A 23,120-nucleotide genomic window follows, 5' to 3' on the forward strand; every position below is an offset into this window, starting at 1 on the left:
TACCGGCACTTATGAACTCCCCACCCGGCCTCCGGGAATGCCCCTTTTCCCCTCGCTCTGCACTACTCTTATGACCATGGAGTGCAAGGATGATCTGCACTGCCTATGAGGCGGTGGGGAGGTGGTGGGGAGGCAGTTCTCCGGGAACCAACCAATCCTATGGCTGACTAGCCGCTGTCTAGCAGCCATAGGATTGTGCCCTAAAAAGATCAAGGGGCTCAAGCAACTCCCTATGAGGGAAGGTTTCCTGTCAACAGCTGGTCTGCCACTGTGTGAACACAATGCTGGAGTAGATGGACCCTTATTCTGATCCAGCATGGCTCTTCTTATGTCCTTATGAGTTAAGGAAGCCAGGAAGGAAATAAAAAGAACAGACTGAGGAGGGAGAAATAAAAGGAGGAAGAAAGGATTGAGGAGAGACACCAACAGATGGAATGCGAAGCGCGGGGAGGAAGAAAAAGAACTGGGGCAGGAAAGAAACAAAGGGTGTCTTCACACAGAACTTTTATCCTACTGTTGAGATTAGTTACTCACAGAAGTTTGCGGGTCCTTTAGATGACATCATCAACCTCCAGGGCATCTCCCGCACTAAATGACCTTTATTCCATTTTTTAAAGGATCAGAGATAATGAGCTATCAAATTACAAAGCTTGAGTTCTGCTTGAGTTCCCTCCATGAAATGAGGAAAACCAACAATAAGAGGAGCTAGACCACAGTGCTGTCTAGCAGCTATATAATGAAACATATGGAAGACTCAGATAAAGGGGGAAAGGGGGGGAAGGAAGCACGTGTAAAGGGAGTCCATCGTGATCCTGCATTTAAAATGGAAGCTGAAAGCCCGTTTTAAATGTGAGATTTTAGGGTGGTGTAGAGATGCTCTTCATCCCCTTCATGGATCACTGCCTTGTTGTGGCGAAGGGGCTTGCGTAACTCAGTGAAGCCATAAGCTATGCCGTGCAGGGCCACCCAAGACGGACAGGTCATGGCGGAGAGTTCTGACAAAATGTGGTCCACTGGAGAAGGAAATGGCAACCCACTCCAGGATTCTTGCCAAGAAAACCCCATGGAACGTATCACAAGGCTAAAAGAGATGACGCCGGAAGATGAGCCCCTCAGGTCGGAAGGTGTCCAATATACTACTGGGGAAGAGCAGAGGGAATTTCCAAGTAGCGCCAGAAAGAGTGAAGCGGTTGGGCCAAAGCCGAAAGGACACTCAGCTGTGGATGTGTCTGGTGGTGAAAAGAAAATCCGATGCTGTAAAGAACAATATTGTTGAGGAACCTGGAATGTAAGATCAATGAACCAAGGCAAGCTGGAGGGGGTCAAACATGAGATGGCAAGATTGAACATCAACATCTTGGGAATCAGCGAACTAAAATGGACAAGCATGGGCAAATTTAATTCAGGTGACCATTATATCTACTACCGTGGACAAGAATCCCTTAGAAGAAATGGAGTAGCACTCATAGTCAATAAAAGGGTGGGAAAAGCAGTACTGGGGTACAATCTCAAAAACGATAGAGCCTCTTGTTGAGGGTGAAAGAGGAGAGTGCAAAAGCTGGTTTGAAACTCAACATTAAAAAAACGAAGATCATGGCATCTGGCCCCATCACTTCCTGGCATATGGAAGGGGAAGAAATGGAAGCAGTGACAGATTTTATTTTCTTGGGCTCCAAGATCACCACAGACGGTGACTGCAGCCATGAAATTAAAAGACGCTTGCTCCTTGGGAGGAAAGCTACGGCAAACCTAGACAGCATAGTAAGAAGCAGAGACATCACCTTGCCGACAAAGGTCCGTCTAATCAAAGCTATGGTTTTCCCAGTAGTAACGTATGGCTGTGAGAGCTGGACTATAAGGAAGGCTGAGCGCCGAAGAATTGATGCTTTCAAACTGTGGTGCTGGAGAAGACTCTTATGCGTCCCCTGGACTGCAAGGAGGTCAAACCAGTCAATCCTAAAAGAAATCAATCCTGAGTGCGTATTGGAAGGACAGATACTGAAGGTGAAGCTCAAATATTTTGGCCACCTAATGCGAAGAGAAAACTCCCTGGAAAAGACCCTGATGCTGGGAAAGATTGAAGGCAAAAGGAGACGGGGACGGCAGAGGATGAGATGGCTAGATAGCATCACCGATGCAATGAATATGAACTTGAGCACGCTCCGGGAGAGAGCGGAGGACAGGAAGGCCTGACATGCTATGGTCCATGGGGTCACGAAGAGTCAGACACGACGTAACGACTGAACAACAACAACAACAACAACAACAGATGCTCAAAGAACTGAGGGAGGCAGAAAAAGAGGGAGAAAGGAAGGAACGAAACAGAAAAAACAAAAGGAGAAAGAAAGACAATTGAGGGAGGGAGGAAAGAGAAAGAAAGGAAGAATTAAGAAAAAGGAACGAAGAAAGATAGGGAAAATGAGGGAAGGTTACAATAGCTGGGATTGTTTAGCTTGGAAAAAGGCGAGTAAGAGGAGACATGACAGAGATGTACAAATGATGCATGGTGTGGAGAATGCAGATAGGGTGATACTTTTCTCCCTCTCTCATAATATGAGAACCCATGAAGTTGATTGGTGGGAGATTCAGGATGGATAAAAGGAAGGACTTCTTCACAAAGTCCAGAGTTAAACTATGGAAGTAGCTACCACAAGATCCAGTGATGGCCACCAGTTTGGATGGCTTTAAAAGGAGTTTAGACAATTCCTGGAAGAGAAGGAATGCCTACTAGTCATGAAGGCTCTATGCTACCTCCATAGCCATACTGCCTCCTATCAGGAGCAGTATGCCTCTGTACACCAGTTGCTTGGGAACATGGGCAGGAGGGTTCTGTTGCACTCATGTCTTGCTTGTGGATTCATGTTTTTGCACTGTGGTGGCATGCTGAAGTATGGGATCCATACATTTTATGGCTAAGTCTGTAGGCACACATGTGCTCTATGATTTGAACATGATTTACTTTGGATCCCATGTAAAAATCATGACGATCCATGAGGATCTATGCCTTGGACCCATATTTTTGTGCCATGGTAGCACAGAAAAGCATGGGGTCTGTGATTTTTGTGATTAGTCCATGGAGGCAAATATGCTCTGTGTTATGATTTGCTTTGGGGGATTTTTCCTGCATAAATAATGAGTATCCACGAGGATCCATCCATTGGATCCATAGTTTTGCCCTGTGGGGACACCAAAAAGTACAGCATCCATATTTTCATGATTCAGTTTGTGGAAGCAGATATACTCTATGACTGGATGGTGGTTTGGGAAATTTTCCTGACAAATTGTAGAAGATTCATGTGGATCCATGCCTCCGATCCAGGTTTTTGCACTATGGTGGTGCTAATGAGTGGCGGATCCATGATTTTCATGGTTCAGTCCATGGAGGCAGATATGCCCTGTGATGTGTTGGTGGTTTGGGGGATTTGCTTGTAAAAAATCATATGAAATCAAGATGATCCAGTGGGTTTTCATGGATCTGGCTTTTACTTTTGTCCTGTTTTTGCTCCATGGTGGCACCACCAAGTGGTGTCTCCATGATTTTTATGGTCTAGACCTTGGAGACAGATGTGCTCTATGATATGACTGTGTTTTGGGGAGTGTGCCCTTTAAAAATAATATGAAATCAAGATGATCCATGTCTCGGATTCATCTTTTTGTGCCATGGCTGCGCCACAAATGGCAGATCCATGATTTTTATAATTCAGTCCACAGAGGTAGATGTGTTCTTTGATATGACTGTGGTTTTAAACCCCTTTAAAAATATGTGAAATCATGAGGATCTGTTTTTGATTCAATGGATCCAACTTTTACCCAGTTCACTGAGTAATGGAGAAGGGCAGCAGCAGGCCACAACCAGAAGACCTGGGAGACTGGGCCCCAGGCAGCAGGAAGAAGCTCTGCCAGAAGGGGTATGGAATCTGGAGAAGGTACTCAGGAGCATGACTCCTATTGGCTTCTCCCCATGTAAGAAAAAATGGAGCACATCTCTCATTCTGCTTAATACTAGGGCAAGGAGGAGCTGCAGGTGAGATTCTACGATGTAGTCCATGCATGCAAGAATTCCTGTCTGTGGCCCTCAGCTTTGTACACATTTGCAAAGGGCCTTGTAGGAGGCAGCAGCAGGGCCCCCAACATCACACCTGCAGCAGGCCCCAGAGACCCTCCAAGGGGGCACCAAAGACACTCCTTGCACCGGGTGCAATTTATCTTAGGGCCAGCTTTGGGTACAGGATGAAACGGAATTTGTTGTAGTAAGTTCTTATAAATCCCTGACCAAAAATGGTTACATCACAATTGCCTTGTATAGCTGCCCTGGGATTGGAGAGCAGAAGAGAAGCCCACACTAATTTTTGCCATCATCCAAGGAAGGGACTTAGGGGCCCTGGGAAGCTGCGCCCCCGGCTTCCACGAATAATCAAGCCAAGGGGGAGACCAGAGAAGAAACAGCTGCAGGGAGCTCGCTTCTTCCTCCCATGGCTGGCTGGGGCGTGCTGGGAGTTGTAGGGCTTTTTTTCTGTCTAAATATGCATAGGATTGCGCACCAAAAGAATAATAAATCACGCACCTGCCATAACCAGTTTTGGAACTAGCAATGGCAGTCGCGGAAATCTAAACAAATAACATTTGCCCTTCAAATGATTGCTGCACCTAATCCCGGCACTTCACGCCTTCTCTGCATCAGGGACCCAAGTTTGGGCACTCCTGACTAAGTAACCCTGCCCGCGCCCCAGCCGCTGGCGAACCTAGCGAGAGCTGGGCACGTTCTGCCCAGGCGCGGCGGCTCGGGCTCCTGCGGGGCCGGCGCCCGAGCAAGGAAGGAGGAGCCTTGAGCCGCCGGCTTTACCCCGCGGCCGCGCAGTCGCCGTCTGTGCGGCCTCCGCGCAGGGCCTTCGGGAAGATGGCGGAGTACGTGCAGGTGGCGAAGAGGGCGCTGCAGCAGCTCGGCGGCCATGGCGGCGTGCGCGGGGCCCTGTGGCAGTTGCTCAGGTAAAAGGGCTGGCTTGGCCCGGTTCGTGCTGGCTGCTCCGGCATGCAGGGCGAGTGGCGGCTGTCTGCAGTGGGAGTCACCTTGGGGATAGGGCGGGAGGACGTTGCTCTTTGGGTCTAATGACACTCTTCCCCAAATCGCTGCAAACCTCAGAGGCGAATAGGCAGGCTCAGCCTGGGTCGAGGGTCGGGGTAACTTGGCTTCTGAAACCCCCTTTCCCTTCGGGGAAGAAGAATAGAGGCGGGAGAAGGATGGGCAAAGGGTAATGGTAAAGGGGAGTGAGAGCTCTCGACGCAGTGGCTGCTGAAAGACCGGGGATGCGGGGCGTATTTACCTGACCTGCAACGTGGGGCAGGACTGGGGAAGGCTTCTCTCCCCGTGGGCAGAATAGAAGGTTGCTTCATTGGGGAATAAATGGATTGTGTGCAAGCTGAGTGAGAGGTAGTATGATATAGTGCAGCCTTCCGCAGCCTTCCCCAAGCTGGTGCCCTCCAGATGTTTTGGACCTTAGCTCCCATCAGCCCCTGCCAGAATGGCAAATGATCAGAAATGCTGGGAGTTGTAGTCCAAAACACCTGGAGGGCACCAGCTTGGGGAAGGCTGGTATAGTGGTTAGATTACTGGATTAGGACCAGGTTCAAATTACCACTCAGCCATGAAGCTCTAATGCGAAGAGAAAACTCCCTGGAAAAGACCCTGATGCTGGGAAAGACTGAAGGCAAAAGGAGAAGGGGACGGCGGAGGATGAGATGGCTAGATAGCATCACCGATGCAATGAATATGAACTTGAGCACGCTCCGGGAGAGAGCGCAGGACAGGAAGGCCTGGCGTGCTATGGTCCATGGGGTCACGAAGAGTCGGACACGACTGAACGACTGAACAACATGAAGCTCCTTAGGTGACCTTGGGCCAGTCGCTGTCTCTCAGCCTAATCTACCGTACAGGTTTGTTGCGAGAATAAAAGGAATAGGTAGGGGGCAAGCTTTGGATTTGTTAGTTGACCTGAAAGAACCTGTGCTGAAGAGTGGGATAACAATAGTTTAAATAAAAAGATTAAAATACATAAGAGTAAAGCTTGTTTTCTGGGCTGTTAGTAAGCCTTTGCAGGACTGCTTTGTGTGACTAGGGATTGCTTGTTGTGTATAGCATTTCAGGCTGCTGTTTTTAAATATACATAGTGATAAGTCCTGTAGCACTAAGTGGAACTTTCTTTTGACTAAACACATTCTGGAGTGGCTCTCCATGTGGAAAATACATTGCATCCCATTTGTAAACTTGTTCAGTTGCAAGAAAGTTTTGTAGACATTGTGCTAGCCTATTTTCAAGTAAAACTAGTTATGTTTGTGATATTGGGATATCCGGTGTGCCTTTTTCTCATCCTCGCCACTATGCCGTAAGGTAGATCATCTGTCTGGTTTTACTGATTGGGAGCTGAAGCTGTGAAAGAGCTTCTTGTCCACTGATTCAGCCTAGTAGGACAGTTGAAAATTGAAAGGTTAATACGAACCTTTCAGCTAGAAGTTGGTCCTTCTAGGACAGTATTGTGTATTCCAGCTGTCAATGTCTCTCGGGTTTCAGACGGGATTTTCCCTACCTGGACATGCCAGGAATTGAAACAAGGAGCTTCTCCATGCAGAGCATGTTATCCACCACTGAGCTATAGATCCTCAATTTACATTTGGTACTGGAGGAATGATACTACTTCTCCTTTTGGAAATTTGCAGGGTCAATGATCTGAAGACTGGCATGCTAGTAGGCATTGATAAATATGGAAACAAATACTATGAAGATAAAAGATACTTTTTTGGTGAGTATGTGTACTTGAGTAATTTGAGCTAATTCTTCTGAAGAAGCTAGGCTAATTAACACACTTACTAGAATAAAAGCAAATGATGTCTCCTGCATATTTTAATGTTTGTCATCCCCCTAATTAAGTTTGAAGCGAAGTAAAAGGACCCAACAGTGGTGAGAAGTCCCTCTGAGCTTTTGTCACAACAACAGGGAACTTGGATTTGTGCTCTTACATGTAGAGATATGCTGTATTTTTGCTCTGGCACAAAGATGTGAAGAATGGGAGTAAATAGAGAGTGCTCAGAGTTTGGATTGGGTAATAGAGGTCCTAATGTTCATCTTGTTTTTCTTGTCACTAACTTAGCTAATTCATTTCTTAGTGAAGAGACAATAGTGTTATAGATACCCTTCCCAATCATTTAATCCTTTGGTTTATTTACTAAAATAAATAGCTTCCTAGGTGCAGTGAAGCAAAGCTGCACTTGTTATCGGATTGCATGGGGTAATATTGTTTTTTCTTCTAATTATGAAATTTTGCATTAACCCCCCCCCCCCCACTACCTCATTGATGGGAATTTAATTTGAAAATTGAAACTTTGTGACATGTAGCTGAAGATGCACAACTTATTGTCAAATCAAAATGCATGATATCTATTTCCAGAGATCTGGAGGTGATCATGACCTGTCAGCCACTTGTAAGATATTTGCCTCTGATCAGTATTATTGTTATTAATTACATTTCTATACTGCCCCATAGCCAAATCTCTCTGGGTGGTTTGCAGAAGTTAAAAATTAAATGCAATATAAAAAGTTTAAAAGCCATTTACAAAAAAGCACACGGACAATATACACAAACAACATACAACTAAAAACAACACTGAACTCTCATTCATAACTAAAGACACATCCAGGACCAATTAAAACTCATCATGTGCTGCCAAATGCCTGGGAAAAGAGATAGGTCTTAACCTGGCACCGAAAAGATAATGATGTTGGTGCCAGGCGGACCTCATCAGGGAGCTCGCTCCACAGATGGAAGGGCCACCTCTGAGAAGGCCCTCTCCCTCACTGTTGCCTTCTGAGCTTCCCTTGGAGGAGGCAGAGGAGGACCTTAGATGCTAAACGTAGCATATACGTAGGTTCATTTCAGGAGACGCATGCCATCAGTTATTGCGGACCCAAGTCATGTAGGGCTTTATAGGTTAAAACCAGCACCTTGAATTGAGCTTGGAAGCATGTAGGCAGCCGGTGCAAGAAGGCCAGCGTCGATCTTAATATGCTCAGACCTTCTGGTCCCTGTTATCAATCTGGCCAGTGCATTTTGCATGGGCTGCAGCTTCTGAACCATCTTCAAAGACAGCCCCGTGTAGAGCGCATTGCAGTAATCTAATTTAGAGATTACCAGAGCATAGACAACTGAAGCCAGGTTATCCCTGTCCATATAGGTGTGTAGCTCAGCCACTAACCAAAGTTGGTAGAAGGCACTCCATGCCACTGAGGCCACGTTGGCCTCAAGTGGCAAAGATGGTTCCAGGAGGACCCCCAAGCTACAGACCTGCTCTTTCAGGGGGAGTACAACCCCATCCCAAACAGGTCGACCACCCTCCAGCCAGTCAGCAGAACCACCCACCAACAGCATCTCAGTCTTGTCTGGAGTGAGTTTATTAGCCCTCATCCAGTCCATTGTCGCAGCCAGGCACTGATTCAGCACATCCACTGCCTCACCTGAAAAAGATGAAAAAGAAATAGAGCTGTGAGTCATCAGCATACTGACAACATACTCCAAAACTCTGGATGACTGCACTCAACCATTTCATGTTGATGTTGAACAGCATGGAGGACAAAACTGACCCCTATGGAACCCCATATTGGAGAATCCATGGGGCTGACTAATGTTCCCCAAGCATCACCTTCTGGAGCCAACCCTCCAAGTAGGAGTGAAACCACTGCCACGCAGTGCCTCCCATTCCCAACTCAGAGAGCCGTCCCAGGAGGATACCGTGGTTGATGATATTGAAAGCCGCCGAGAGATCATGGAGAATCAACAGGGTCACACTCCCTCTGTCTTTCTCCCGACATAGGTCATCATACAAGGCGACCAAGGCTGTTTCTGTGCCAAAACCTGGCCTGCACCCTGACTGAAATGGATCCAGATAATTGGTCTCATCCAAAAATGTCTGGAGCTGCTTGGCAACCACTTGCTCAAGGACCTTGCCCAGGAATGGAACATTTGCAACCGGCCTATAATTATTAAGGTTTTCCCGATCTAGGGAGGAGTTCTTCAGGAGTGATCTTACCGCTGCCTCTTTCAGGTGGCCCCGGACCACTCCGTCTCACAAGGAGGCATTAATCACCTTCCTAGCCCAGCCGGCTGTTTCCTCCCTGCTAGTTTTTATTAGCTAAGATGGGCATGGATCCAGTATGGAAGTGGTTGCATGAGCCTGTCCAAGCACCTTGTCCATGTCCTTGAGCTGTACCAACTGAAACTCATCCAGGAAAACTGGACAAGACTTCCTAGCCCAGCCGGCTGTTTCCTCCCTGCTAGTTTTTATTAGCTAAGATGGGCATGGACTGTGACTGTTTTCTGGATACCTCATGAGATTCACCTGCAGTAATACTGAAGTCTAAGTCCCGGCAGATGCAAGAGATTTTATTCTGGAGGTGCCTAGCCAGTGCATTACAGCACGCCTCAGATGGTTCCATAGTGTTCTTAGGGCCAGAATGTAAAAGGCTTCAGACAACCCTAAAAAGCTCCGTTGGGTGGCATATGGACGATTGCATAGAGGCAGTGAAATATTTTTTCCTTGCCTCTCTCACTGCCTTTGAATATACCTGTCCATAGGCACACACCAGGGTTTGATTGCATCCACTAGGAGTTTTTCTCCACCTGCACTCAAGCCATCCCCCATTTGGTTTCATCGCTCTCAGCTCCAGGGTATACCACAGAGCTATATGAGCTCTACTCTGGAGGGGGTGCTCAGGAGTGATCATGTCAATCGCCCAGGTCATTTCTGCATTCCACAGGTTGACCAGGGTTTTGACAGGAGTGCCAGCCATATCAGTTGGAAACCACCCCCTAGAGCCCTCTGGAAACCATCCGGATCCATTAGCTTCCGGAGGCGGACCATCTTAATAGGTCCTCCACCCTTGTAGAGGGGAAAAGCTGCTGTGAGTCTAAATTTCAGCAGGCAGTGATCTGACCACGACAAAGGGACTGGAGTGAAGTCCCCCACCTTCAGATCACCATCTCCATGTCGAGGAAACTAGGTCTAGAGCATGCCCTGCCAATGTTGGGCCAATGACATGTTAGGACAGTCCCATTGCTGTCATGGAGACTATGAAATCCTGAGCCGCCCCAGACAAGGTTCCCTCAGCGTGAATGTTGACATCCCCCAGAAGCAACAATCTGGGGGATATCAGCAGTACGCCCAAGATCACCTCCGTCAGCTCACCGAGGGAGTATTGTTAGAACTAATAAACAGTCATATGCTAATAAAAATATTGTCTGTAATTCAAAGAAAATCCAAAAAGAAAGATTATATGCAAAAACAAATACATTTGGTTTCCTTACTAATATTGAAGCTGGAACCTCAAAATAGCTTATTGCTTGTAGCTGATAGCAATTTTAAACTATCTAATCATACAAAGAAGCAAGCATAGAGTAATTTGTTTGCACCCTGCTGAGTATGGGCAGTGTTAAGGTTTATTTGCATATTAAGCCTATAGTACTGTTTTGTGGAAGCTAGCATTTGCTGTCTGGTATAGAATTTAGCATCCCAGGTTTTTCTTTCAGGGGCGAAGAAGGGGATGCGATTTCCTAGCCCTCATAGCTGTAGTGGGGAGTTAACTGTACACCAGCATTGTCAAGCTGCTGTCCTCCAGATGTTTTGGATTACAATTCCCAGGTTTCCTGACCATTACACATGCTGGCTGGAGCTGAATTCCAAAACGTCTGGAGGGCAGCAAGTCAGGCAAGGCTGCTTTACACAGTGTCTAGGCTTTGACCTCCGCTTGCTATTTCTTCTTTCTCTCCTATATATGTTATAGGCCTCTTCATGTTCGTCTTTTGTTCTTCACAAAGTTAATTGATGTTGAGAAAAGCATGTATGCAGTAACGTGAAGTCTGGTACAAGGATATTGGAGCACAGCAGTTCACCCAGCCTGTGTACTCACTGGTTTTCTAGTTTATGTGTTTGCAGCAAAACAAGCTCTTCACAAGTGACAATGTACATATTTCATCCTACATTCCTCTATGTAGGAAATATAATATTTGAAGTAGCCTTGACTCTGATTCGATGCCTTTCACTGCCTTGATCCACTTTCTTCCTTGCCTTCTGCCAAATCACTTGTTCCCCCAAACTGAGAATTTGTTGAAAGCCAGGGTCTTGAAAGTTGAATAAAGAATGCAAATTTAATCTGAGCACAGAATTTTGACTTCACAAAATTTGGGTTGGAGTGGTGGTGGAGAGTGCCTGTTTGCAATTCGGAAGCTGCAGCTGGTACAGAACGTGGCGGCTCGCCTGATTAAAGGCAGCCACCGGCGAGATCACATCACTCCAGTGCTGAAGGAGCTGCACCGGTTACCAGTTGTTTTCCTGGCCAAATTCAAGGTGTTGGTTTTGACCTTTAAAACCCTATACGGCTCCAGCCCAGCCTATCTCAAGGAGCGCCTCCAGCAACACCAGATAGGCTGCTCAACAAGATCAGCCTCGGATGGCCTTCTCTCTGTCCCATCAGCCAGGACAGCTAGGCTGGTGAGGACGAGGGAGAGGGCCTTCCCTGTGGTGGCCCCCACTCTGTGGAACCCCCTCCCTAGGGAACTCCGCCATGCCCCCTCTTTAATGAGCTTCCTCCATGCATTAAAAACATGGTTGTTCAGGCAGGCATTTGGGGTGGGCTAGGGTAATTTTAGAAATGTGATGTTTTTAATGTTGAATTTTATTGTGTAAACTGTTTTTATTGTTGTACATCGCCCAGAGTGGCTGGGTGGCCGGCCAGATGGGCGATGAATGAATGAATGAATGAAAGAAAGAAAGAAATTATATGCATCCACACTTCCCTCTTATCCAGTCTAATACATTTTAAATGTTTTGTTATCTTTACATTTAAGGTCGTCATAGGTGGGTTATATATACAGAGGAAATGAATGGCAAGAAAACATACTGGGATGTGGATGGAAGCATGGTACCTCCTGAATGGTAAATAAGCTAGTTTACTACATGCATTTCTGTGTTTATATGTTAAATTAACCTTGTGAAACTGTTAACCTCAAAGCATATCAACTTATCTGAGCCTGACACGCAAAAGCAAGGAAATGAAAACGTAAGGCTCTTAACAATACATCATCCTCTAATCTTCTGCCAACAAACGTACTTCACCATTTCCAGGACAGAGCATGGATCAGGCACTGTGATTATATCTGAAAGAGGCAAATGTTATGCTCCAACTATACATTATGGTAAATGTGCATTTGCTGCTGAAAACAGAAGACCTGTGTCTGGATCATCCCTCCTCTTGCTCTACTACCTGGTTAGCAAAACACATGATGTTACTTCATATGTTTTCCTGTTGCTGACTCCCCCCCTCCCCCCCCTTCTTCCAGCAGCAACCTATAATATGGGATGGGGAAATAAATTAAATTGACTGGTCATGCATGTATGAGGGTAAGGACTGAAGGCACATGTTACAACAACCTTGCTGCTCTAAGTCTTATCAGCTCCTGGATGGAAGGCTGCCTGGGAACCCTATGCATGCTGCCTTTGGTTCAATGGAAGAAAGGCAGGGTACAAATTAATGAATGTAATGTTGCATCCATTTTTCCTTAACTAGACATTGCAGTGAGAGGAGGCAGAGATAACAGCTGCCATTACCAGTGTTACAAACACATTTACTTTAACGTCTGCTTTGCGCCTGAAACATAAAGTACAGTAGTTATCTCACATTAATTTTCTGCTAGTTCTGCCCATTCTTCTGCTGGTTATTCATCTGTGGGCTACTACATAGGAACACTAAGTTTCAGCAAAACAATCTGATGGATCTTTAAACATTTTGAGAGGCTGTTTATGTACACATTTGCCTCCAAAATCAAACTCGCCCTCATCAAATGTTTTGCAACACTGTTATACACATTTTAAACAAAACAGTTCTTGTCCTCTTTGCTAATTATCTAAATTACAGGGAACAAGAGAAAATGGGGACAGATGGAGAGAACTTTTCGCTAATGACAACCTGGCCATTGGTGTCAGCTACTCCCTATCTCCCAGCAGCTACCCTTGTATTTGACCTTTGCCTTTCATAAGCTTGTTAGTGGTTCTGCATCTATAACAGCAGAGAGTACTGAGATATTAAAAGAAGAAAAATAAGTGATAAGGTTTCTGGATGCTAGACTCCACTGAATCTCATCTAAAGGTTCCAGAAACCTTGTCATTTATTTTTCACTTTATAAAATCCTCCTGTTGAAGAGAGGAATGTGTGTCTGTTGTATCCGTCTGCCACGTATAGCAGAGCTGTTCAGCTCTGCCCCAGTTTGTAAAAAAATTAAGCACCTTCCTACCTAATTTAGCAGTGAAAACATGCGGCAGTACTAGATTGAATGTGGCCACATCACAGCCCTAATGGTGTTATGACCTACTTTCCCACCCCCTTCCACACTCTCCCGGTTTCATAAAATGGACTTGGTGCAGAATCCCAGGGACCACCACGAGATGTAGTGACGGCCACCAACTTTGATGGTTTTTAAAAGAGAGGTAGAAAAATTCCTTGGGGGTAAGGCTATCAGTGGCTACTAGTCATGATGGCTATATATGCCAATTGCTAGGGAACATGAGCAAGAACAGTTATTACACCTACATCCTGCTTGGGGCTCTCCATGGGCATCTGGTTGGCCACTTGGGAGCAGAATACTGGACTACATAGGCCTTTGCTCTGATTCAGCACAGCTTTACTTATGTTCTTAATGTAGGGGTGCCTGGCTGGCTTCCAGTGCCAGAACATATTCTGTGTTTGAGTTTATATTCAATGTTGCTTTTTTATAGTAGACTCCTGTATTTCCTTCAATGAACCATAACATATATCACTTAAGATTATCTGACATAAACTTCACAAATATTTATGTCAATGCAGGACACAGATCTAAAATATTCATGATGAAGTGGAATTGTATATTAATAGAGCAGATGGTTTCCTCTTCTTGCTTTTATCTCCTATCCCGCATAACTGCGCCAACTGAGAAGTGTCAGAATGATTTACTAATATTAAAGGGGTGCCTTGTTATCTTTTCTTATGTTTTCAGATCTGTTTTCAGCCTTGTTGGTGAACCAAGTAGTTCCCTAGCTATGGAACGCCATCCTCAGAGATGTCTGCTTGGCATCAACTTTGCTAAGCTTTAAGTGCCATATGAAAATGGTTCTTTCCCCATTCTTTCCATGACTTTTAAAGATGTATTAGCAGTATTTTGTATAATGCTCAATGACAGACATTCTCTGGTGGAATATAATGTGCTGTCCTGCTTTTATAGGCTTTTATTGATCTGTGGTTTTGCTCTTGAGTTTTATGTTGAACTTTGTTTTTCTCTCTTATGTGTGTTCAATTCTTGGTAGCTTTGATAATGTTTTTTGAATTTTGTTTAATTTGGAAGTTGCCTTGTGAATCTTATATGTTTTGAAAGGTGGAGTAGAAATACTCTAATAGTGCAATCCGTTGCATGTGTATTCAGTAGTAAGTCCATTGTGTTCAATGGTGCATACTCACAGGTAGGTGTGCATAGGATTGTAGCCTCAATCAAATAAACATAGTCGCTCTGTAACCTTGATGTAGCCACAAACATTTAAAAACAGAAAGGTGGGATTTTTCCTCTCTTTTTTTCATGAAATTAAACAGGTACTTAGCTTTCTCTAAACAAAACTACTTTTCAGCTTGCAATACTGAATTAGTACATACTCAGTTGTTTTAAGTACAGAAAAGATTAGACAGTGGTGCTGTGTATTTTTACCAACTATATGTAATGGGAGAGAGATTATTATATCATTTTATTTGTCAGTGAACTATGTTCACATCTCTCCTGCTTTTTGCATGATCTATTTTGTTTTGGTAATTTTGATGTTTTGAGTTAAACGTTCACATGAGTGAGTTACAGCAAAGCAGCAAGGTACATTCACCCAGGTATTTAATTGTGTTAAAGTGTGAGCAGGTGCTGGCTGATTTTTTTTTCTTCTGTTTTCTGTTATAAATTTTTGTATTTTATTTCAGTGATACTTAGCTTTAATGAGAAGGTGTGGTAAAAAGTTTTTAAACAAAGATTGTTTTTGCTGTGGAAAAAACACATATAAATTGTAAAATGCTGTAGGGTTGGTAGCAAAAAGAATGAAGGCAAGTAACTTTGAGTATTTCAGTGAAATATGGATTGGCATAAATGTGGCTCTGTTAGAAACGGCATGATATTGATCCAGGAAACTTATTCCACAAAGTCTTCTAACAAGATGTTAAAAAAACAGAGCTGTAACAGGCTAAGAGCTGATGTGCAATGAAAGGCATGTGCCCTGAAGCCTGGTTTTACTGACAGTTAACCAAATGGCAATATACATGGCTGGTGCTAACAGTTGTGGATAGTGAACACTGTTTGTCAGAGACGGTACTGCTCAAGAATCACAAATAATTTGTAAAAGGCATTTGATTTTTAAAAAGAGCAATCTAATTGAAAGTTTATTCTTTGAGTAGCACTGCAATGAACTGAAAAAATGGAAATTCTCCAAGTTCTGACCAGAACCAGAATTTTCCAAGTTGCAATGCTGTAAAATGTGCTGGACTCAACTGCTTACATGCATTGTCCTTGGTCTGCATGGGGCTGGGTGTTCCGTATATAGAGATCTACTATTGTCTTACCAAAAATGTAGCTCAGGAAATAGCATTTTCAATTTGTCAAATATTTGCTGCAGTAAAAACAATTGATTTTAATATATTTTTAATGAGAACTTAAATGAGATGCCCAAAGCAATCCCAGTGTATGTACTGCAGTCTTGCTATAATTGTTGTAATTGGGTTAGTTACTACAGGAAAATGCTTGATGCTGTCAACTGTGAATAGCACAGATGTCCTGTTAGGGGCTGGACCATAAGGAAGGCTGAGCGAAGGAAAATAGATGCTTTTGAACTGTGGTGTTGGAGGAAAATTCTGAGAGTGCCTTGGACTGCAAGAAGATCAAACCAGTCCATACTCCAGGAAATAAAGCCAGACTACTCACTTGAGGGAATTACATTAAAGGCAAAACTGAAGTACTTTGGCCACATCATGAGAAGACAGGATACCCTGGAGAAGATGCTGATGCTAGGGAAAGTGGAAGGCAAAAGGAAGAGGGGCTGACCAAGGGCAAGATGGATGATATTCTGGAGGTGACGGACTCGACCTTGGGGAGCTGGGCGTGGCGACGGCCAACAGGAAGCTCTGGCGTGGGCTGGTCCATGAAGTCACGAAGAGTTGGAAGCGGCTGAATGAATAAACGACAACTTGTTAGGGGAGGGAGATGTTGGAAAGGGAAGGCAATATCTGGCTTCTCTTTCTCTACCGTCCCCAACAGGTAATGGCCCTAACAGAGTATGGCTCTGTTAGTAACTATCATATTGGTAGTACTTGTATAGTCTTATTAACGAAGAATTTATCATGTAGTCATAGGAGCCTGTCCTGTTAACTTTTACCACCCCTTTTGCATATACATGAAACAACTGGATTGCAACCACCTTTGTTTTGTTGGAGCAATATTGTTGTAATATCTCGTTGTATAACATATTTGCCTGTAATAGAATACTTTTTTATTCTAAAAATGTTCCATATTTTGGCATATGGTACTGCAGACTTAATAGATTCTGCATAACCAGCCATTACCTCAAAACTACTAGTACTTCAAATGTAGCTTTTAAAAAAATTTTCATGTTGTAGCAGTTGTCTGTCAAACATGGTTTACTTGTATGCATGTGTGTACTTCAGTGGCTATTATGATAACATATTTATTACTAGTTATGTTTGTTTCTTTTTAAGGCATCGTTGGCTTCACTGTATGACAGAAGACCCCCCAACTACACATCCACCAGTGCCTCGTAAATTCATTTGGCAGAATCATAAATTCAATCTCAGTGGTACTCCTGGACAATATGTACCATATTCTACTACCCGTAAGAAGATACATGAATGGGTCCCGCCTTCTACACCTAGCAAGTGAAAGGAAAAGAATATGGTGATTTGAAAAAAAATAGACCTACAATGTGAACTGTATTTTTCTTCTGTATTTAAAATAAAAGCCTTTGATCAGAAACCTTTTGAAATCAGAAATATTGATGAAAAAGAACCAGTGAGAGGTAGATGACGAGAAACAGAATATGTATTAAGCTATCAGACAGTAAGGGCACAATCCTATCTGGATAGGTGGCGCCTCCGAACTCGGAGGCGACCGCCTATCCAAAGCAAGGCAGGAGAAGCGGGGGGGGGGGGGGGGCGTTCCCTCCACGCCTCTCCTTCCCTGCTTTTTGTGCTAGAAAGCCATTTTTGGCTGTGTAGGCGTGGGGGGGGGGGAGAGCGGGAGAGGAGGCTGCTGTATGACACATAGGATGTGTCATACAGCAGATCCTCTCTGCCCGCCCCAGACTCCCGCAGACATGCCCCTTTTCAGCCGCTGTGCGGTACTCTTCTGAGCGTGGAGGATGGGGTTTCTCTGCGCTGCCTCCAAGGCAGTGTGGCCGTGGGGGGAGGTCGGTTTTCTGGGAACTGACCTCGGAGCCTGTGCTCCGAGAAAACAGCATATCCTATGGACATCTAGCCACTGTCTAGCGGCCATAGGATTGCTCCCTCCATGTATATGGAATATTGTTTTGTAGAAAAAGAACTCCTTTAAAGGCAAACAGATTTATTGTGGCACAAGCTTTCATGGAGTACAGTCCACTTCATCCAGATGCAAAAGCTTGAACCATGGAATCTTGTGCCATCATAAATTTGTTAGCCTTTAAGGTGTTAACAAGCCTTTTGGTTTTTTGCTGTAACACACTAACACGGATACTCCTCTAGAAGCTTTTTGTAGACATCTTCTAAACAATGCATAGTTTTTTGAGCATTATTTCGCCTAACTGATGTTAGGACAATAATGCATTGTTATCCATACTGTCATTGTTGGGAGCATCACTACTAGGAACATACACATTTCATTTCTGACTAACAGCACAACTTAGTCTCAAGAAGAGAGTAGTTATTTGGCTTCTAATCATACCTTTTTGATATGATGATCTTGGAGAGTTTATAAATGTTGCATACATACAGAGTATTAACTGCTGCAAATTAGTACTGTCCTTTTGAGATTCATTTAGAAGAAGAAACAGTTGAAGTTATGAGAGGTCAGCTTTTCCTATTCATTGTCAGGAAAGCTAGTACATTCTAGGCATATGCTACTGTCAATCGAATCCACTTCCAAGTTGGACTAGTTTTTGAATCGGAATCAATCAACGGGATGAATGATCCAAATATTGTATCTGACTTAACTCTTTCCTGATATAGCCCAGTGGCTGAGAGACTGAACTATGTATCTACCCACTTCTGCAATATAGGAGAAAACGCTCACTTTAAAGCATTGTTGTAAGAAATTTAACTAAATAATGCATATAGAACACTTGAAAGTGCTATACTATGTTAAGTTAGTGGTTTATTTCCATATCTTCATATCTGTTGTGAAGGCTGTACATGAAAATATCTTCTGTCCTGACACCTACAATGAAACTGTCAACCTGATACTGTGCATGTTTACTGGAAAGTCCATCTGTGGATAGGATTGCTGCTTGAGTTTGTAAAAACAAGAGCTAGTTCAGATATCGGCCTTTCTAGCATGTACATACAGTGGTATGAGATGAGGCTGGTCCCATCCTGTTCTACATATAAGCTATGTCTTGGAGAGTTAAAGGCCAGTTTCGGACATAATGCTAAACAAAACTGGGTACTATTAATATGTCATCTGAACCCTTAACTACAGTTAGTAAGAACAAGGCAGCTTTGTAAACCATGGTTTGGAGTTGACTTGTTTTCTGCTACCCATAGCTAAGATTAACCACAGTTTGTCCAGGTTTGGACAATGTGGCAAACTGTGGCTAATCTAAAACAAGCAAAATGTTCAAACTCTTTCACAGCTGCACCAGAGGAGGAACTGACTGAGCTTGTTATCGCTTGTTCTGTGCCGCTGAACTACAGTTTAGTGTTACATTTGAAACAGCCCAATGTCTGAAACAGCCCTTAACCTGCATTTATCTGGTAAAGCTGATGACTAGCTGTTCAGAACCCAAGCGTACTTGACTGATTTCTTGCATGGCCAGGTAAGCATTTTCTTCTCAGATTTAGTCTTCTCGTAGCCTGGAGGCAGTGAAGACACTTTGGCAGTAATTGATATCGGCAGGACCAGGAAACAGCACCTTCAGATCAAGTGCTCATTCCTTAAGGACTAGCAATTGGTAGAGTCAACTGCAGCTACTGCTGAGGACAGCTTAACACAAGTAATTGCAATATTGTTAGTTTGGAAGGAAATAGCTTCTCTTGGGTTTTTAGGAAGCAGATGAGTGTCATGTCTGTTATGAGACATGCACTGTACTAAATAGCATTGTTTTGGCGCTCAGGAGTGCTTACCAGAAATTGCCTTGACAGAAGAAAGTTGCTTGAATGTTGTGCTTCTTGTTGATCATATACCAGAGAAATCAGAATTAAAGTTGGTAGTACTTCATTAGAACAGACCATGGAACACCGAACTGGTTTAAGATTGGGAAAGGAGTACGGCAGGGTTGTATACTGTCACCCTACCTATTCAACCTGTATGCAGAACACATCATGTGACGTGCTAGCCTTGATGAATCCAAGGCTGGAGTTAAAATCACTGAAAGAAACATTAACCATCTCAGATATGCAGATGATACCACTTCGGTGGCTGAAAGCGAGGGGGAGCTGAGGAACCTTATGACGAAGGTGAAAGAAGAAAGTGCAAAACCTGGGTTGCAGTTCAACCTCAAAAAAACCAAGATTATTGCAACCAGCTTGATTGATAACTGGCAAATAGAGGGAGAAAACGTGGAGGCAGTGACAGACACTTATTTCTAGGCACAAAGATTACTGCAGACACTGACTGCAGCCAGGAAATCAGAAGACGTTTATGTCAGGGTGGAAACTGAGCCCATAGAGCCCCAGAGCAGTTCTGATTCTGAGGAGGAACAGCAATCCGTGGGAGAGGAGCTCACTCATCTCTCACAAGCACAGCAGCTGGCAGAGATTCCTCCTGCCAGCATTCCTGGGATAGATAGTGACCCTGGCAGTGAGAGAGCGCTGGAGGGGGGCTTGCTGGACGCTCGGCGCAGACGCAGGGAGCAGCGACGGAGGGCACGGAAAGGAGGCGTAGCGCTCATTTGGTGTGCAAACAACAGTCACGTCCCAAGGACCCAAGGGAAAGAGGGAGGATCTCTCCCTAGCCCATAAGTTCAGGGTGTTCCCATGGTTCTCCTTCAAACGGGGACCAACTGCCTTACCTGGAGCTTAGGCTACTCAGCTATCTTTCCCCAGTGCTGTTCCTTGCTTTGGCACTAGCAACTAGTATTCTGAAAGAGTCATAAAGTAATAAAGGAATAAAGTCTTGGAAAGAATTCCTCGTCGTCTATGTCCTGAGTTGGCTATTGGTGGGGACTGCAAGAGGCAGCTAGGGCACTCCTGACAGTTTACTTCTTGGGAGGAGAGCAATGACAAATCTTGATAAAATAGTTAAGAGCAGAGACATCACACTGACAACAAAGGTCCGCATAGTTAAAGCAATGGTATTCCCTGTAGTAACCTATGGCTGCGAGAGCTGGACCATAAGGAAGGCTGAGCTAAGGAAGATAGATGCTTTTGAACTGTGGTGTTGGAGGAAAATTCTGAGAGTGCCTTGGACTGCAAGAAGATCAAACCACTTCAGGAAATAAAGCCAGACTGCTCACTTGAGGGAATGATATTAAAGGCAAAACTGAAGTACTTTGGCCACATAATGAGAAAACAGGATACCCTGGAGAAGATGCTGATGCTAGGGAAAGTGGAAGGCAAAAGGAAGAGGGGCCGACCAAGGGCAAGATGGATGGATGATATTCTGGAGGTGACGGACTTGACCTTGGGGGAGCTGGGGGTGGCGACGGCCGACAGGAAACTCTGGCGTGGGCTGGTCCGTGAAGTCATGAAGAGTTGGAAGCGACTGAACGAATAAACAACAATCTGTTTCAGTGGTGGCTTCTAGACTTTCTGACTTTCTAAAATATAAGCAACAGTATACATAAAGGTATATGGCACTACTTAATCGGCTTTTCTCAGAAATATTGGCATTTTTATAAATAATTTGATGTGTAAACTGTTTATGAAGAACTCCTGAGTGTTAAGTGATTCAACCTTCATAGTTGGTACCTATTCTCAAATCACAAATGAGATTGTATTTATTTATTTATTTATTGCATTTATATCCCGCCTTTTTTCCTCTTGCAAGGAACCCAAGGCGGCTTACACCATCCTCCTCCTCTCTATTTTATCCTCACAACAACAACCCTGTGAGGTAGGTTGGGCTAAGAGTGTGTGACTGGCCCAAAGCCACCCAGTGAGCTTCCATGGCCGAGTGGGGACTAGAACCCGGATCTCCTGACTCCCAGTCCAACACTAGCCACTACACCACGCTGGCTCTAGTATTGTCAGACTAAAGCAATTCAGCTCTTTCATTCTGTAGCTGTGGCATAAAGACATATCAAATGACGACTCTAAAACTGACAATAGTATTGCCATATCAAAGTTTCAGGTTTTAAAGGATCTAGAATCTAAACGGTAAACCATTAGAGGATAGATAAAATCTATACTATTTATCTAAGCTCAAAATGGTTTTCTCGCATCTAGTTTGAAAATAAAATACTTTCCACTCATTTAAAACCTGTAACTTCATAAAACCCCAAGCAAACCTCAAATCTAATATGAATAGAAAAGTCTTGCAACAGTTGGAGGATGCCCAGGTGAGTTGATGGCTGCAACACAGAAATGCTTTTTTCATTCTGCTTCCCATAATACCCTCACAGATTATATTGATAAAATCATGTTTATTAGTTGACCTTGGGGAAAACCTCAATTTATTTCTGTGTTCAAACTGTGTGAATTCCTAGGTTATATGCCTGGATTTTGATGTGGCTTCTAATGCAATTGGCAATCACATTGCATAAATGCAACCAAACAATTAAGGTCTGAAGATAACTGTTACGATAGTTTATATATGGAATAATAAAGCATGATGATGCCTGTATTAGCAGATGCCTTACCAAAATGCTTCAGCATCCTGGAGTTTCAAAGACAGTCTTATTCAGTAGTCATTGATGAAATTCTGGTGGTCCCAGTGGAAACTTTACCACATACCGTTCTTAGCCGGAATCCTTCAAATTTCTCCAGTACTCCTTATGCTGCCAAGTACAAGCTTATTATGAATAATTTCAGTTGGCTATTTAGAGGTGTCTGTTAACAGTATTAATTAAAAGTGAGTTGATGGCTGCAACAGAGAAATGCTTTTTACACTCTGCTTCCCATGCTATCCTCACAGATGTCTTGAAGACAAAATAAGACACCTGAATTTTAAAACAAGTATCAACTTCTTGTTAAAAAGAATTTAGAAAAAATTAAAGCTGTGAATGCTGTCGGGGCTGCTTTGGTAAAATACAAAGATCAGTTAGTACTAACAGCCAAATACTGCCAATTCAAGTGCAGCTGGTGATTTTAAAATCCCCAACATGGTAATCAAGTACTATTTTAGGAAGGTAAAGCATTAAACAAAATGTCTCTAAAAACTTATCCTGTACTTCAGTTTTCTGTCAAGTTTTCTTAATTCCTTTAACAAAATCAATGTTATTGAGCTGAAGCCATGAAAAAGACTAAATTGGCATAATTCCTTTTGGAGGGAGATGGGTGGAATAGAGGCATCTTTGGAGTATAAAATAGGGAGTGATGTGCTGGTGTTTATCACATAAATAAACTTGATTTCTCTAAACAGAAGAACAATACCTTGCAATCTTTGTAACTTAATGAAATGAATGAATGAAATTTAATGAAATAATATTTTACATTTAGTGTTTTTCATGTGTTCTCAGGACATAATGCACATTATCTCAGTAACCCTTACAACAAACCTATAAGCTAGGATGGTATCCATATATTACAGTTGACCATACATTACAGTGGATGGTGGAGGCTGACTTGCAAAAGGCCCTTAGTGAACTCACAGCCAGTGTGAATTTGGAAGTGGTATCTTCCTGGCTTGCATTTCTTATGCTTGGTGACTAGAATACATTTA

The 23,120-nt window shown here is 43.7% G+C and overlaps 1 protein-coding gene across 1 annotated transcript; it reads left to right on the top strand.

The window, feature by feature from the left end:
• The first annotated feature begins 4,882 nt into the window (after window positions 1-4,882).
• NDUFA12 (NADH:ubiquinone oxidoreductase subunit A12) lies at window positions 4,883-19,079 on the top strand. Its single transcript, XM_084810239.1, has 4 exons — window positions 4,883-4,986; window positions 6,712-6,794; window positions 11,889-11,976; window positions 16,808-19,079. Exons 1-4 carry the CDS (start codon window positions 4,898-4,900, stop codon window positions 16,986-16,988), a joined length of 441 nt encoding a protein of 146 aa, XP_084666365.1. The 5' UTR covers window positions 4,883-4,897; the 3' UTR covers window positions 16,989-19,079.
• Window positions 19,080-23,120: the final 4,041 nt, after the last annotated feature.

Source organism: Heloderma suspectum, chromosome 7 (assembly GCF_057233095.1).
Source record: "Heloderma suspectum isolate Gila_16-S chromosome 7, 16-S_ref, whole genome shotgun sequence".
NCBI lineage: Eukaryota > Metazoa > Chordata > Lepidosauria > Squamata > Helodermatidae > Heloderma > Heloderma suspectum.